We start from the raw sequence: 14,489 nt of genomic DNA, 5'->3' as shown, positions 1-14,489 counted from the left end.
AATCGTGAATCGCTTAAGCCCGAGAGTTGGAGATTGCTGTGAGCTGTGATGCCACAGTACTCTACCCAGGGCGACAGCTTGAGACTTTGTCTCAAAAAAAAAAAAAACAAAATGGACTTCCTATAGTAAGGCAAGTCCCTGGTACTTTCCTTCTGATTCCAGTTTTTTGTTAGCTCTATGTTAATCACCTCCATTCCATGCACCAAATACCATTTCTATCAGGGCCAAAACCTTGACCTTGTAGGCTTTCAGCTTCCTTATATATAAAAGAGGAAGAGTAGGCCAGGTATGGTGGCTCACACCTATAACTTGAGCACCCTGGGAGGCTGAGGCAGGAGGATCACTGGAGCTCAGGAATGCTTTGGTGCTTCAGAAAGTATTAAACATGTATATGGAAAATTAAAATTTGTGTAACAACGATGATGACAGTGTTTAAGTTGGTATTGTCTTTATGTCAAACATTGTGCTTTATATCTATCATCTCATTTGAACCTTACAAAAATTCCATTTGTAAATTATTTTCATTGCAGCTGTTACAACATGAACTTCAATTGAAACAATGGAAAGATAGGTTAAAATTAAAAATTGCTTCTATAGATGTATTTTTATCTTTGGAACAATGTGCTTCTAAAGTTCCTTTTGAAGATGGGACTCAGGAATTTGACATTTCACTGTTACCCGACAGAGCAATATCACAGGTTTGTATGAATTCAGTATATATTACATAATATAATCTTGCTCTTTATGTATTGCATGGGGTTAGGATAAGGATATTTTTGCCCATTGTTTCCTTCCTTACAAATTATCTGCTCATATCTTGTCTATTCTTAAATTGTAATTTCTACAATTTTCTTACTGATTCATACTAGCTCTTTATTTATCCGCAATATTAGCCCTTTGTCAGGGATATATTTAGAGATTTTTTTCCCCACATTTAATGTTTGCTTTCAGTTTTGCCTGTGGAGTCTTTTGATAATGGAAATTTTAAAATTTTATGTGATAAAGTCTCTTATTCTTGCCCTAGTTATTTGTTTTTATGTCATATTAAAACTATGAATATGTCATTCTTAGTTGTTTTTCTACGTTGATCCACACATTTCCTACACTTAGGCAATTGATATTTTTTCCCCTGTGAACTCCTATGCTTTATCACTGGCTGGTCTGGGGATTGTAGTATACATTTTTATGATATTGCATATAACCCACAAATAATTTTATGGCACTTTACATATAAGAACAAAAAGTATGATTTTATTTTCTTTGTCCTTTGCTTTTTCTATCATTGGTGTACATTTTGTTTCTATACATTTATAAACTCTGATATAATTTATTGTTTTTGCTTTAACTAGCCAATGATCTTTTATCTAGCATGTATAATTTATTTTTGACATTCTTAAAGTCATAAGAAGTTGTAAGTACAGGACAAAGACTTTTGCTTAAACAATTTGAAAGTTGCCATCATGATGCCTCATTACCCGTGAATAATGTTGATGTATTTCCTATAAACTAGTGCATTTCTGTTATAATCAACCATCAGAATCCCCCAAATTCAGGTTTCTTCAGTGGTTTGAATAATTTTTTAGCCAAAGGACCCAGTGTAGATCACATGACACAATTGGTTATCACATCTCCTTAGTCTCCTTCAGTCTGGAACAGTTTCTTAGTCTTTCTTTAATTTTCATGACCTTAATAATGAAGATTAGTAAAATTTTATTGTAGAATATTTCTCAGTTTGGGCTTGTTTTATGTTTCATGTTATGTATTTTTTTTTTGTAGAGACAGAGTCTCACTGTACCACCCTCAGGTAGAGTGCCGTGGCGTCACACAGCTCACAGCAACCTCTAACTCTTGGGCTTACGCGATTCTCTTGCCTCAGCCTCCCAAGCAGCTGGGACTACAGGCGCCCGCCACAACGCCTGGCTATTTTTTTTTGTTGCAGTTTGGCCGGGGCTGGGTTTGAACCCGCCACCCTCAGCATATGGGGCCGGCGCCCTACTCACTGAGCCACAGGTGCCGCCCATGTTATGTATTTTTTTGTTAGAAAGACTAAAGCCATGGTTCTGCTGTGTTCTTCTCATTGTGTTCTCTCTGTAGCATAGGATTTGGATTTGGGCAGAAGTCCTCTTCTTGGACTCTCGGAGGTCTAGGATTATGTTCCTTGATTTACAAGCATATATGAAATATTTATCAAGTGTATGAAAATATCATTTAAAAAATTACTGAATTGGTTGAAGGAGTGATATCACCACACTGGCAGAGTAGAATAAGAAGCAATTTGGCTTTACTTTCCCCCATAGAAAGCCTCACCAAGATTATCACAAGCAATATTCCAGAACTCAGATTTAAGGCTGAGTTCATCCTTGAAGTTATAAAGAAATGAAAAACTCTAAGCAGACTTTTCTATTTGTGATGCCCTTCTTCCTTTCTAAAAGGCACCACATGGTAAATTCTATCCAGACTTATGGTTTTTACACTGGAAAAAGTGAGATTGAGGCAGACAGCCAGTTTCTCTCTCATCTTGGGTTCCTTCATAGGAAAATCATTCCGGCTAAGGAACTGGAAGCATCACAGGAAGCATCACAAAGGCTTATATGAGAAATACTCCTGAGAATAGTTAAAGACAGAAAAGTGGGACTAGCAACCCCAGCCTGTGAAATCCTATTCTTTATTCAGCTAAAGAAAATACCAAATTGGTTGGTTAGAAGAACTGCTCTATAGTAGGCACACTCCGTAGGTCCTCTGCTTTCCCACACAGCAGGGGTATCCCCTTTGTGATACCCCCTAAACACACTATCTGGGATGGGCAACATTCTGGATGTTTGTGAGAACCAAGGCAAACCTAGGGTTAAGGCAATATGTAGTGATAAGAAAGTGGGAGCAATCTAGGATTAAGGGGACTTAATAGGAAAGCTACAAATAACATCTAAGCAAACACCCTAGAAAGACCAAAACAAGCCAGATATTGAAAACCAGAATAAATAATCCTTCAATGTGAAGCCATAGATGTTTGTCCATAAGGAATAACAGCAAACAAGGAACCATGACCTTCCCAAATGGATAAAGCAAGGAGGTAGTGACTGACATTAATGATGGTGATGTGTGAATGAACTGTCAGATTGAGAATTCAAAAGCAGTGGCAAGGAAACTCAGCAAACTCCAAGATAGTACACAGAAGCAATTTATAAATTTATCAGAGAAATTTAACAAAGATTTTGAAATAATAATAAAAAACCTTCCCAATCCTGAAACTGAGGAATATATTTGTTAAAATGAAAAATGCATTAGGAGCTTTCAGTAGTAGAATAGATAAAGCAGAAGGGAAAGAATCATTGAACTTAAAGACAGGCTATTGGAAAATACACAGTCTGAGGGGAAAACAAATGAAAAGGATTGAGGAATGAGAGACAGAGAATAGCCTCAAAAGAGCAAATCTTTTTTTGAGGTTACAGTGAGCTACAATGATGCCACTGGATTCCAGCTGGGAAGGCAGAGACTATGTCTCAAAAAAAAAAGGAAAGGAAAAAGGGGAAACATTTCAAACAAGCAACCTAACAGTACACCTCAAGGAATCAGGAAAGCAAGAATAAGCCAAACCAAAAATGAGTAAAAAGAAAGAACTAATAAAGTTTAGAGCAAAGTAAATGAAATTGAGAGTAAAAGCAAAACAATACAAAAGATCAACAAAACGAAAAATGAGTTTTTAAAAAGATAAACAGTATCAATAAACCCTTAGCTAAACTAAGGAAAAAAGAAGACTCAAATAAATAAAATGAGAAATGAAAAAGACGGTATTACAACTGATACCACAGAAATACAAAAGGTCATCAGAGACTATTATATAGTTATATGCCAACAAATTGAAAAACCTGGATAAATTCCTTGATGCATACATACAATGTAGCAAAATTGAACCACAAAGGAATAGAAAACCTGAACAAACCAATAATGAACAATGAGATTAAAGCAGTGATAAAAAGTCTCCCATCAAAGAGAAGCCCAGGACTTGACAGCATCACTGCTGAATTGTACCAAACATTTAAAGAATTAATACCAGTTCTACTGAAACTATTTCAAAATTCTAAAATCCCTGATTAACATAGATGCAAATATGCTCAGCAAAAATACTGGCAAACCCAATACAACAACATAGGAAAAAGATGATTCACCATGATCAAGAGTGATTCATATTAGGGAGGTGAAGATGGTTCAACATGCACAAATCAATAAATGTTATACATCACATTAACAAAAGCAAGCACAAAAATATATATTATTTCAATAGATTCTGAAAAAGCATTCAATAAGACTTAACATCCTTTTATGATAAAAATTCACAACAAACTGGGTATAGAAGGAGCACACCTTAAAATAATATAGGTCATATATGACAGATCCACATTTAACATCTTACCAAACAAGGAAAAATTGAAAGCCTTTCTCAGTGATATGGAACAAGATAACAATGTCCACTTGTAGCACATTTAAAATAGTACTGACAGTACTGGAAGTCCTTGCCCAGAGCAACTAGGCAAGAGAAAGAAATAAAAGGAATCCACATTGTAAAGGAAGAAGTCATTACTTGTTCACAGAAGACATGATACTATATTTAGAAAAACGTAAACTCCAACAAAAACCTCTTAGAATTGCCCAGTGACAGATGTGATTGTTAGCTCTTTTTTTGGTTGATTAATTTGAGTTCTCTGTAGATTCCAGTTATCAACTCTTTGTCAGATTCCTATCATGTAAATATCTTTTCCCCTTCTGAAGGTTGTCTATTTGCTTTAATTGTCATGTTCTTAGCTGTGCAGAAGATTTTAAGCTTAATTAAGTTTCATTTGTTTATTTTTGTTGTTGTTGCAATTGACACTGAAGTTTTCTTCATAAAATCTCCCCCCAGGTCAACAACCATAAGAGTTTTTCCCATGTTTTCTTTTAGGATTTTTATCATTTCATGTCTTAGATTTGTATCTTTTATCCATCTTGAGTCAATTTTTGTAAGTGGTGAAAGATCTGGGTCCAGTTTGAATCTTTTACTTACAGTTATCCAGTTCTCTCAAAACCATTTGTTGAATAGGGATTCTTTTCCTCAGTGTATGCTTTTGTTTGGTTTATTGACGATGAGATGGTGATAAGAAATGGTTTCATCTCTTGGTTTTCTATTCTGTTACATACGTCTCTGTCTCTATTTTTGTGCCAAGACCATGCATGTTATTTTGATCACTGTGGACTTGTAATTCAACCTGAAGTCTGGTAGAGTGATGCTTCCAGCTTTGTTTTTATTACTAAGAGGCCTTTGATCTTTAAAATTTCCTCACTCTTATCTCCCCACCAAATCCTAGTCTAATAGGAAAGAATTTATGTTGGGTTAATCAAAGCTTTAAATTTAGTTTGGAAAATCTTATTTCAGAATATGGGAAACATGTAGAATTCCTGGGGAATGTTCCTCAGAGCAATGAATATCATGCCCAGTTTTTGCATTTTAAGCATGCTTCCAGTGCCTTCTTCCACCTTGGTTTCTCCCATCTTCACTCGCATGGGAAGTGAAATTGAGCCCTTTGGGGCTCAGATTCATAACTGCCAAAGTGTTAAAGAACTTAGAAATTTTTGTGCTATGGTTTTTGGCCAGGGCTGGGTTTGAACCCTCCACCTCCCGCATATGGGGCTGGCACCCTACCCCTTACCAGAGCCACAGGCGCTGCCCTGTGTTTTTACATTTTACAAGAGGATATCCCCAAAGTCAGACAATTACAAAACTGGGACCAGAATCTGGTTTTCCTATGTTCTTTGCTAAACTTTAACTTCTATATCTTTTTCCTCTTGGCGAATTCCAAAGAAATGGAATATTTATGAATATTTTACTGGTGAGACAAAAAGCAATAATTAAGAACCTTTATACATCTGTTTAGTTGTTCTACTCTTAAAAATATAGGTTAGGGGCGGCGCCTGTGGCTCAGTCGGTAAGGCGCTGGCCCCATATACCGAGGGTGGCAGGTTCAAACCCGGCCCCTGCTGAACTGCAACCAAAAAATAGCTGGGCGTTGTGGCGGGTGCCTGTAGTCCCAGCTACTCGGGAGGCTGAGGCAAGAGAATCGCTTAAGCCCAGGAGTTGGAGGTTGCTGTGAGCTGTGTGATGCCACGGCACTCTACCGAGGGCCATAAAGTGAGACTCTGTCTCTACAAAAAAAAAAAATATATATATAGGTTAATAGGCAGCGCCTGTGGCTCAAGGAGGCCACGGAGGTGGCAGGTTCAAACATGGTACCAGCCAAAAATTACAAAAAAAAAAACAAAACAGGTTAACTTTTTTCTTTTTAAAATTGCTAGATCTTGATATGGCATGAAACCACAGTATAATTTTTAGAGATAGCCTACAAGTTTTCCCAAATAATGTGGAGAATGTTTTCTAAAAATGGACAGGTAATGAGAAAATGGATTTATATAATAATTTATAAACCTAAAACCTAAAAGTTAATTGTTCTAATATTGGCTGGGTTTGTTAAGCTTATTATGTATTAATGTAACAGATTCGTAAAATTAATTTTTAAATCATTTTTATTTTATTTTTTTGAGACAGAGTCTCACTATGTCACCCTCGGTAGAGTGCTGTGATGTCACAGCTCAGAGCAACCTCAAACTCTTGGGCTTAAGCCATTCTCTTGCCTCAGCCTCCCATGTAGCTGGGACTACAGGTGCTCACCACAATGCCTGGCAATTTTTTGTTGTAGTTGTTATCATTGTTTAGTTGGCTCAGGCCGGGTTCAAACCCACCAGCCTCGGTGTATGTAGCTGGCAGCGTAACCACTGTGCTACGGGCGCCAAGCCTTTAAATAATTTTTAAATGCATTTAGTTTGGTGACTCTTCTGGGCAACTAATTCTCAGGGACTAAACACAAATGAAATGTGAATTTGTTCTGAACTTTATTTAAATTTTTTGGAAGTGTTAGTTTTTAAAGTAAATTGAGATTTGTACGTACATGCTGCCTAATGTTTTGAAGGAATGATTGAAAACAGCAATTTGTAATGGGAGACATTTTGAAGTTACTTGGAAAACACATATAAACTGAAGTCTTGTTTCTTAGGTTCAGTTACATCAACTCATAAAAACAAGTCAGGTTCTGTTTTGCAGCCTTTTTCCTTAGTATCATTTACTGTTAGGAAATGCTGCTTAGCAGATGGTAGGGCTCATACACTATCAGTCAAACTGCCGGCCAAACTCAAAGCTAGTGGGAGGGTTGGCAAAGACCATTTTCCGTGAAAATGCAAGGTTGTTTTCTTTTTTTTCCATCTGTGTAGTTTGGCAAGCAACACAGAGAAAAGCCTTATGTTGATGAATTTGGAAAGTCTAAATTAATGTAGTGAAGTAATGCAGTTGTCTTAAAATGTAAAAGTGCTTGATTAGTTTAATTATGTGAGTGTTGTCTTTCATTTTAAACAACTATGACTTTTTGTTTATACAAAATATATAGCATGTGGCTCTGAAAACTATTATAGAATTACCTTTAGATTTGCAGTGTGGATGGCTCATCTTACGTGGAGGAATAGAAAACCTAGAAAGCTATTAAAACTAGTACCATGTTGTAGATGAACCAGATGGTTCAGGCCTGTTTGATTAAATTACTTGGAATTGTAAAACAAAAGAATATCCTTGATAATTTTTCAAATTCATGTTTCGATAACCTTGGGGTCAGTCTGACCTTATTTCACCAGAGCAGTGGTTCCAGGTCCCATAGCCATGTAGTGTGTGTGGACTTTAGATAAGGGAAGTTTCCAAAACCACATTGCTCTATCAAGGAACTATGTGTGTGTTGGCTCAAGTTGTGGTGGGGTGAAAAAGCAGTTGAAACAAAACATTTAAACATTGCTTTAGGAACAGTTTATTTTTGGTAGAAGGTTGCTCTACCCACAGACCTCATTTTCATCACTCCAGCCTTAATCATAATGCTATGTATGTTAAAGAGTTCACAAGTGATTTTGATCAAAAGTTTTCATGACTTTTAAATTGTAGACATTCTGTTAATTTTAGCAGGAACTACCCTTGCAAAATGATTTAGCATATATAAAATGAAAAACTACGCCCAGAAAGAGGCAGCCATGTGGAAATTGAGAGGGTCTGCTATGGAGTCTGGGTAGCTGGTTCTGTCACTAGCTTTGTGTCCTAGGCATGCTGCTTAATCTTTAAGTAGTCTCATTCGTAAAAGGGGGATGATGGAGAATTTATGTTGGGATTAATCTTAATAATATATAAATTTGGAAAGTTGGGTTGGGGTCATGTTGTTGAGGCATTGGGTGTCCCTCAGGAGACAGGCTTTAACCAGCGGGCAGTGAGGGACCATCACAAGTCATGATGACAGACTTAGAAGCCATTCTTTATCTTCTTCACCTTTCTTCCTTCCTCATCCTCCTACCCTGGGTTTTTTGAGGGAGTTGGATGAAATCTGGAGGTGAAAGAGGATTTCTCCAAGAGAGAGCACTAGGATAGCACTGTGGGAATGAAAAAGAAAGGATCCACAAGAGAACTAAAGCATTACCAGAATTTTGGGACCAACTGTGTGTAGAGTGGAAGGCTAAGTGAGGAAGCTGATAGAGCAGTGTTGAAGCTGGGAGACTGTTGGGGTGAGAGTCTTAGAAATAATGAAGTCAGGAACAGAGCCAGCTTCTTATACTGATCTTAAATGCATGACTCACACCACTCATCGCTTTTTCCTGACTCATGCTCCCTGTCTTGCTAAGTATTTTTCTTTCCATACCATACAGTGTTCCATTGAGATGGTTGATGGAACCTAATTCAATTTAGCAGTTTACCATCTATGTCAGGTGGCTTGTGATTTGCACTGAAGCAGTTTATCAGTTAACTCAGAGTCTGTGTTTTATGTTATGAAGACAACCTTTGCAACATAAAGGTTATCGCACTATAGGGTAACACTAAATAGAGAACTGCTAACCCTGCTCTTCCCCATGCCTTTCCTTGCTCCATCTTCAATTTCTTTCTTTCTATTGATTTATTCCTTTGTGTCTGTAAATGTACTCAATGCATTCCTTTCCGAGAAAATATTTTTCAATATTGCTTCCCTCTTCAGCTAGTATTTTATTTTTCTCCTTTTATGTGTGGTTGAACACCACCTCCCACCTGTCCACCGAGACACTAAAAAACTGCTTAAATAGTCTCTACCTGGGTATTCCAAAGGCCTAAGCCAATACATCTTTTCCTGCTTCTAACCTTCTTTTTCTCCTATATCCTGTCCAATACTCTCTTTCTCTTACATCCTGTTTCTAAATCTATGGCACCATCATCTAAATTTATATAACATATAAATTTGGGAAGTCGGGCTGGGGCCGTGTTGTTCTAAAGACAATTTTGAAATTGTCTTTAACTTCTCTCTTTTAGTCCCTCCTGCATATTCTTTCTTCTTTTTAGCTTGTGATCTTGCTTTCTTTCTCCTCTCTATTGTCTCTGACACTCATTATCTATCAGTGACATTATTATCAAAGGTACTTAATTGGTCTTCCAGCATCTACTCCTGACTTTGACCTCCCAACTCATTTTTCACTTGCCCACCAGAATTGTCTTTCTCATATCCTATATATTCATGTCACATTCCTGGTTAAAATATTTCCTGGACTCCCCATTAGTTTTAACATGCTGCACAAAGCTATTCATGTTCAGCCCCTTACTACATCTCAGTTTCATGCTCCATGGTCTCACAGTAGTCCTGGGCTCTAGCCATGCAGAGTTACTCTCTGTTACCCAAGTGCAAGGCACTCACTCTGGTGTATGCCTTTACCCATCACGTACTCTCTGTGTAGGGACCCTGTCTCTTTTTACTTGCCTGACTCACTCCCTGCTCAGACCCAGCTCAGATGTCATCTCTTCCATAAAGGCTATCCTTTGATCTTTTGCCTTTTCCCCTCATCCCTGGTTAGTTACCCTTCCTCCCTACTCCCAGAGTCCCTGAGGTACTTCTTATTCTGTTATAATGGCCTATTTTCTGTTTTCCTCTTGGACTATACATGTCTTGAAGATAGGCACAGTGTCTTACCTGCTTTGAATTCACAATCTCTAGATGCTCAATAAATATTAGTTGAATAATTGAATATAAAATGTTTTTTTCCTCCTTCAGGTCCATCATTACAAACTTGGTCTTAATCAAGATCCCAGGAATTTCTTGATCATCAAATCCAATCGCCTATGCTCACTTCTCATCTTCCTTGTTCTTTCAGTTGCATTTGATTCTGCTTCTCTTTTAAATGCTATTTTTTGGCTTCTGTGGCATGCCATTTCCTGGCTCTTTTCTGTGGGACTTATTTTTCTATTCTTGTGATAGGTTCCTTGTGCTGCCCAGCTTTCTGGCTGCAACTCCAGTGTTGACCTTGGCTCTTTCCCTTTATACTCTTGCTAAGTTTGGTCAGGGCTTTACCACCACTCCATGATGCAGGTATTGCTTTGGAATCATAGGGACATTTCCAACTTCCCTACCATTTGGAAACTTTAACCTTTTAAATCTCAATGAATGTGAGGCCAGAGGTACTTTTGATGTGTAGGAATGTTGGGAGAGTAGCTGGTTTTGGAGGAAGAAAAAAAGAATTTTAGATTCACTGAATGTGAAATATCAACGAGGCATTACATCAGAAGGTGCTAGAAGCGTCTGAAAAGTCATAGTCATAGAATTCTCTTGAGTAATTTTAGAGTTATGTGGTCTCACCTCTTTCCTGGGACAATATTCCTCAAGATATTCTTTTTTTTTTTTAAAGACAGAATCTCATTCTGTTGCCCTCGGTAGAGTACCATGGCGTTACAGCTCACAGCAACCTCAAACTTTTGGGCATAAGCAATTCCCTTGCCTTACTCTCCCAAGTAGCTGGGACTACAGGCATCCAATAACTGGCTGTTTTTTTGTTGCAGTTGTCATTGCTGTTTGGCAGGCCCAGGCCAGGTTTGAAACTGCCTGCCTCGGTGCACGTGGCCAATGCCATAACCACTGTGCTATGGGTGCTGAGCCCTCAAAGATATTCTTGAGGTTTTACAGAACAATATAATAACACCCTTGTCCTTGCCTGAGTTTGGAACCAATTGAGAAGTAAATAGATGGAGATCAAAATATTATCTGATACAGCTTATAGGGAACTATTGCTTAAGATCACTGACCAATGGGCGGCGCCTGTGGCTCAAAGGAGTAAGGCGCCAGCCCCATATACTGGAGGTGGTGGGTTCAGACCCAGTCCCGACCAAAAAAACTACAAAAAAAATCACTGACCAAGCTGGTACTCTATTGTTTCTTTCCTGAATCAGTTAGACTCATCCCTCAGTCCCTACAAAGCTGGACAACTGCAGGTGTCTCCTGTGCTGCTGAGGACAGGTTAGGGTACATGCATCCTGCATTCAGGTTAGAGCAGAGTGGAGCAGGAGCTGAGATACAGGCCTGGTTCTTTCTCTCAATTCCCTATCAAGTATGTTCCTCCTCTTCTCCCAGAAGTGACAGGTGGAAAAGAGGCTTAGAGTGTTACTGAAGTGTCTCCAGGTGGAGATATGAGGCCAAGGGAATGAAGCATCTCCATTTACAATAATATTTACACAGCCTCTAGTCTAGTGCTTTCTGTGCTAGACAGTCTATTGACTTTGGGATGCATTCTTTTCCATTTTAGGAAAGATTTGGTAAATTAGAAAGTTGCTCCTTGTATCAAAACGGAGAAATGGCCTTCCCAGTATCTTTTGTCCTTCTGGTATATCCACAAGGAATGACTATATTTATCAATTATTTAAGCATAGCTATCATTTTGTTTTCTAATCCTTTTGTGGTTACCTATTCTTAGTACACATAACTGTTTGTTCTTCATTGATGGTTTCTAGTCTTGACTCTCCCTGTCCCCACCCTTGCCACTCTCTTGGCTGCCGCCTTCTATTCATAGGTTCTTGACAGAGTGGAAAAGGACCATGCTTTCTTGCCAACTCTGAGTGGGCCCACCCTCTGAAGGGCAGGGGAGCTCTCCAGGGAGTAAAGGTGCCTGGATCCCTTTGTACCCTTATACTGACCTCCCTGCATATCCTTATCCTGAGGTTTCCCTTCAGAGAGTAATGTGAGAAAAAACTATACAGGACAATGTGAATTTATAACCACATGATGTTACTTAACACCAAGTTGAGTGAGAGAAGCAGCAACCCAGAATGTATCGTGAGTGCCCAGGTTCAAGGTAATCCTTTTATGTGGAAAGCACTCTCTCCCAGGACATGGAAGCCTCTGCAACCAGTTACGGTTTGCTTCATGAGAATTTCCTCCTGATGCTATTTGCATTATGAAGGAGTCCGTTGCTAGAGTGACAAAGAGTGGAGGATGCACTATGCTGAGACTCCTAACCCCACAGGGGTCCCCTTGTGTTCCTAGCTCCTGTCACTCTTGTGGTTAAAAGAAGGTACACCAAGCTACATTTGTGCCCTTACCCTCTTGATTTTGTTGTTTTCCTTTTTCTATAATATAGCTGATCTGTTTGGGTTTTCCCAAATTTTCTACTTTATCTTCTATTTCCATTACTAATTTTGATGCCTCTGGGATTCTCTTATACAATGGCTTCCTCTTCCAATTAGTGCTTTACACTCTACAATGCCTAGAGGTAGAAAAAAATGTTCAAGTGTGATCTGATTAGTACAGAATCCAGTGTAAGTAGTACCTGCCTTAAAGTGAACATTCATGTAGTCTTTCTTTATCCTCCATCAAAGCTGTGCTAGCTAGACTCAAAGTTGACCTGCAACAACTGGTGAAAACTTTAGGACTCAGTTGACCTTTCTGTGACCTGACACAAATGACACCCTATTCAGCATTAAATCTCTTTTGAGACTCAGACTCAGTGATGATACTACTCCATTCTGGTTTTCCATCCATCTCTCTGACCATTCCTTTTAAGATTTATTTAGGGATAACATATCTGTGACAGTGTTTGTAAGGGTTCCATCATTGCTTTTCTGTTCTTTTCACTCTGTCCTCAATCCCCAGGTGATTTAACATGCAGGCTTTATGTTATATGCTGTTTACTCATGACTCCTAAATCTGTTTATCTCTATAGCTGGCTTTCTCTTCTGAGACCCAGACCATTGTATCAATTACTTTCTACCTGTCTGTTTTGTGGGACCACTCCTCATCCTTCACAGTCCAGGCCTTTTTTGGTAAATGATATCACTTGTTACCCAAATTATTAACAGAACTGTGGTGGTCATCCTAGACTTCTTTACTTTTTATTCCTCACATTCAAGTAGGATTAGTAATTAATTGGTACCCATTCAAGATGTATTTTCACATAAAAATAAATATAAGGTGTGATTCACATTATTTCAAAATTTTCCATATAGTGAGGCATATTTTTATCATACTATTTTAAATATGCAAGATTCAAATTTGTATAAAATACATGCACACTACCCTAAGAACTATGCTAGGTTTTTGCTATAAGTTATCTCATGTAATCCTGTCCGGTCTTTTTGAGTTAACTATTATTTTATTCTATTTTACAAATGAAAGAAGTGATGTTTGGGGAAGTGGGAGTGGTAGGGTTGAGTTTGACCTACCATACAAGCCCTTTTTACTTTGTAGAGAATATGAATTATACATACTCCCTAGAGTATTCAGATGAAAATGAATGTTATTTTTATTTGTATGAACAGGTCCATTGCTACATGTCCCCACTCATTTAACCTGTAAATCAACCTCAGTCATCAAATTTAATTCTAATGCCCTCTTGGCCCCTATTCCTTGGTTGTACAAGAGTCTAAGTGGTATTTCACAGAAGACCTTTGGATCGGAGTGGTGCATACTGGCAGCTGAGGCTGTGATCACTGCCTAAATTGACACAGTCTTCTAAAGGCAAGAGACTCCAGAGTTTCTGAGCACAGCTTGGGCATGGGCTCCATAGCTCTCAAGGCAGGCCTTGCGGAGGTCAGTTGGTGTGTCTTTCTGATGGCACCCATTAGAGGGCCTGTAACCTCTTAGGAGGGTCTTCATGGGACAGGTGACTGCCATAGCCTCCATCCCTTCCCTAAGTCTCAAGAACTCTCCAATCTCCCTGTCCCCCCAAACACTAGCAACACTTTTCCACTGATCCAACTTCTCTCTTGAAGGCTGGGTATTTTTGTGGAGCTGGTTTGGCTTCTGGTAGTTGACAATGTCTGCTTTTAGCCCTAACATGTAAGTGCTATGAAAGGATTCATATTAGCACAAAAAAACTTCAAATGTCTTCCTATTTCTATAGTAAAGAAAGAAAAACAAAAAATAATGTTTCAGTAGTTGATTTGCCAACTGCTGTGATGTCTGTCCTACTAAATGTATGGATGGGGGCATTGTGCTGGGTGCTGGGGATGTAGCTGTGGAACTGTGTTCACTGAGCACCGTTCAGACATGTTCAACATGTATTGTTATTCTCACCATTCAGTGCATTTGGTATTATAACCATTTTATATTGAGGATACAGAGGATAGGGTCATAGCAATTTGGTGGCAAAATTAGCAT

The 14,489-nt window shown here is 38.5% G+C and overlaps 1 protein-coding gene across 1 annotated transcript in view; it reads left to right on the top strand.

The window, feature by feature from the left end:
- Positions 1-14,489, top strand: part of FBXL13 (F-box and leucine rich repeat protein 13) — a 266,364-nt gene that overhangs the window by 57,957 nt on the left and 193,918 nt on the right. The window contains exon 7 of the mRNA XM_053608560.1: positions 531-698. Within this exon, the coding sequence (XP_053464535.1) occupies positions 531-698 (168 nt within the window). The remainder of the gene's footprint in view (positions 1-530; positions 699-14,489) is intronic.

The sequence above is a fragment of the Nycticebus coucang genome, chromosome 11, assembly GCF_027406575.1.
Source record: "Nycticebus coucang isolate mNycCou1 chromosome 11, mNycCou1.pri, whole genome shotgun sequence".
In the NCBI taxonomy this organism is placed as follows: domain Eukaryota; kingdom Metazoa; phylum Chordata; class Mammalia; order Primates; family Lorisidae; genus Nycticebus; species Nycticebus coucang.
Note: the sequence above shows the minus strand (reverse complement) of the source record. Positions and strands in the feature narration are given on the sequence as shown.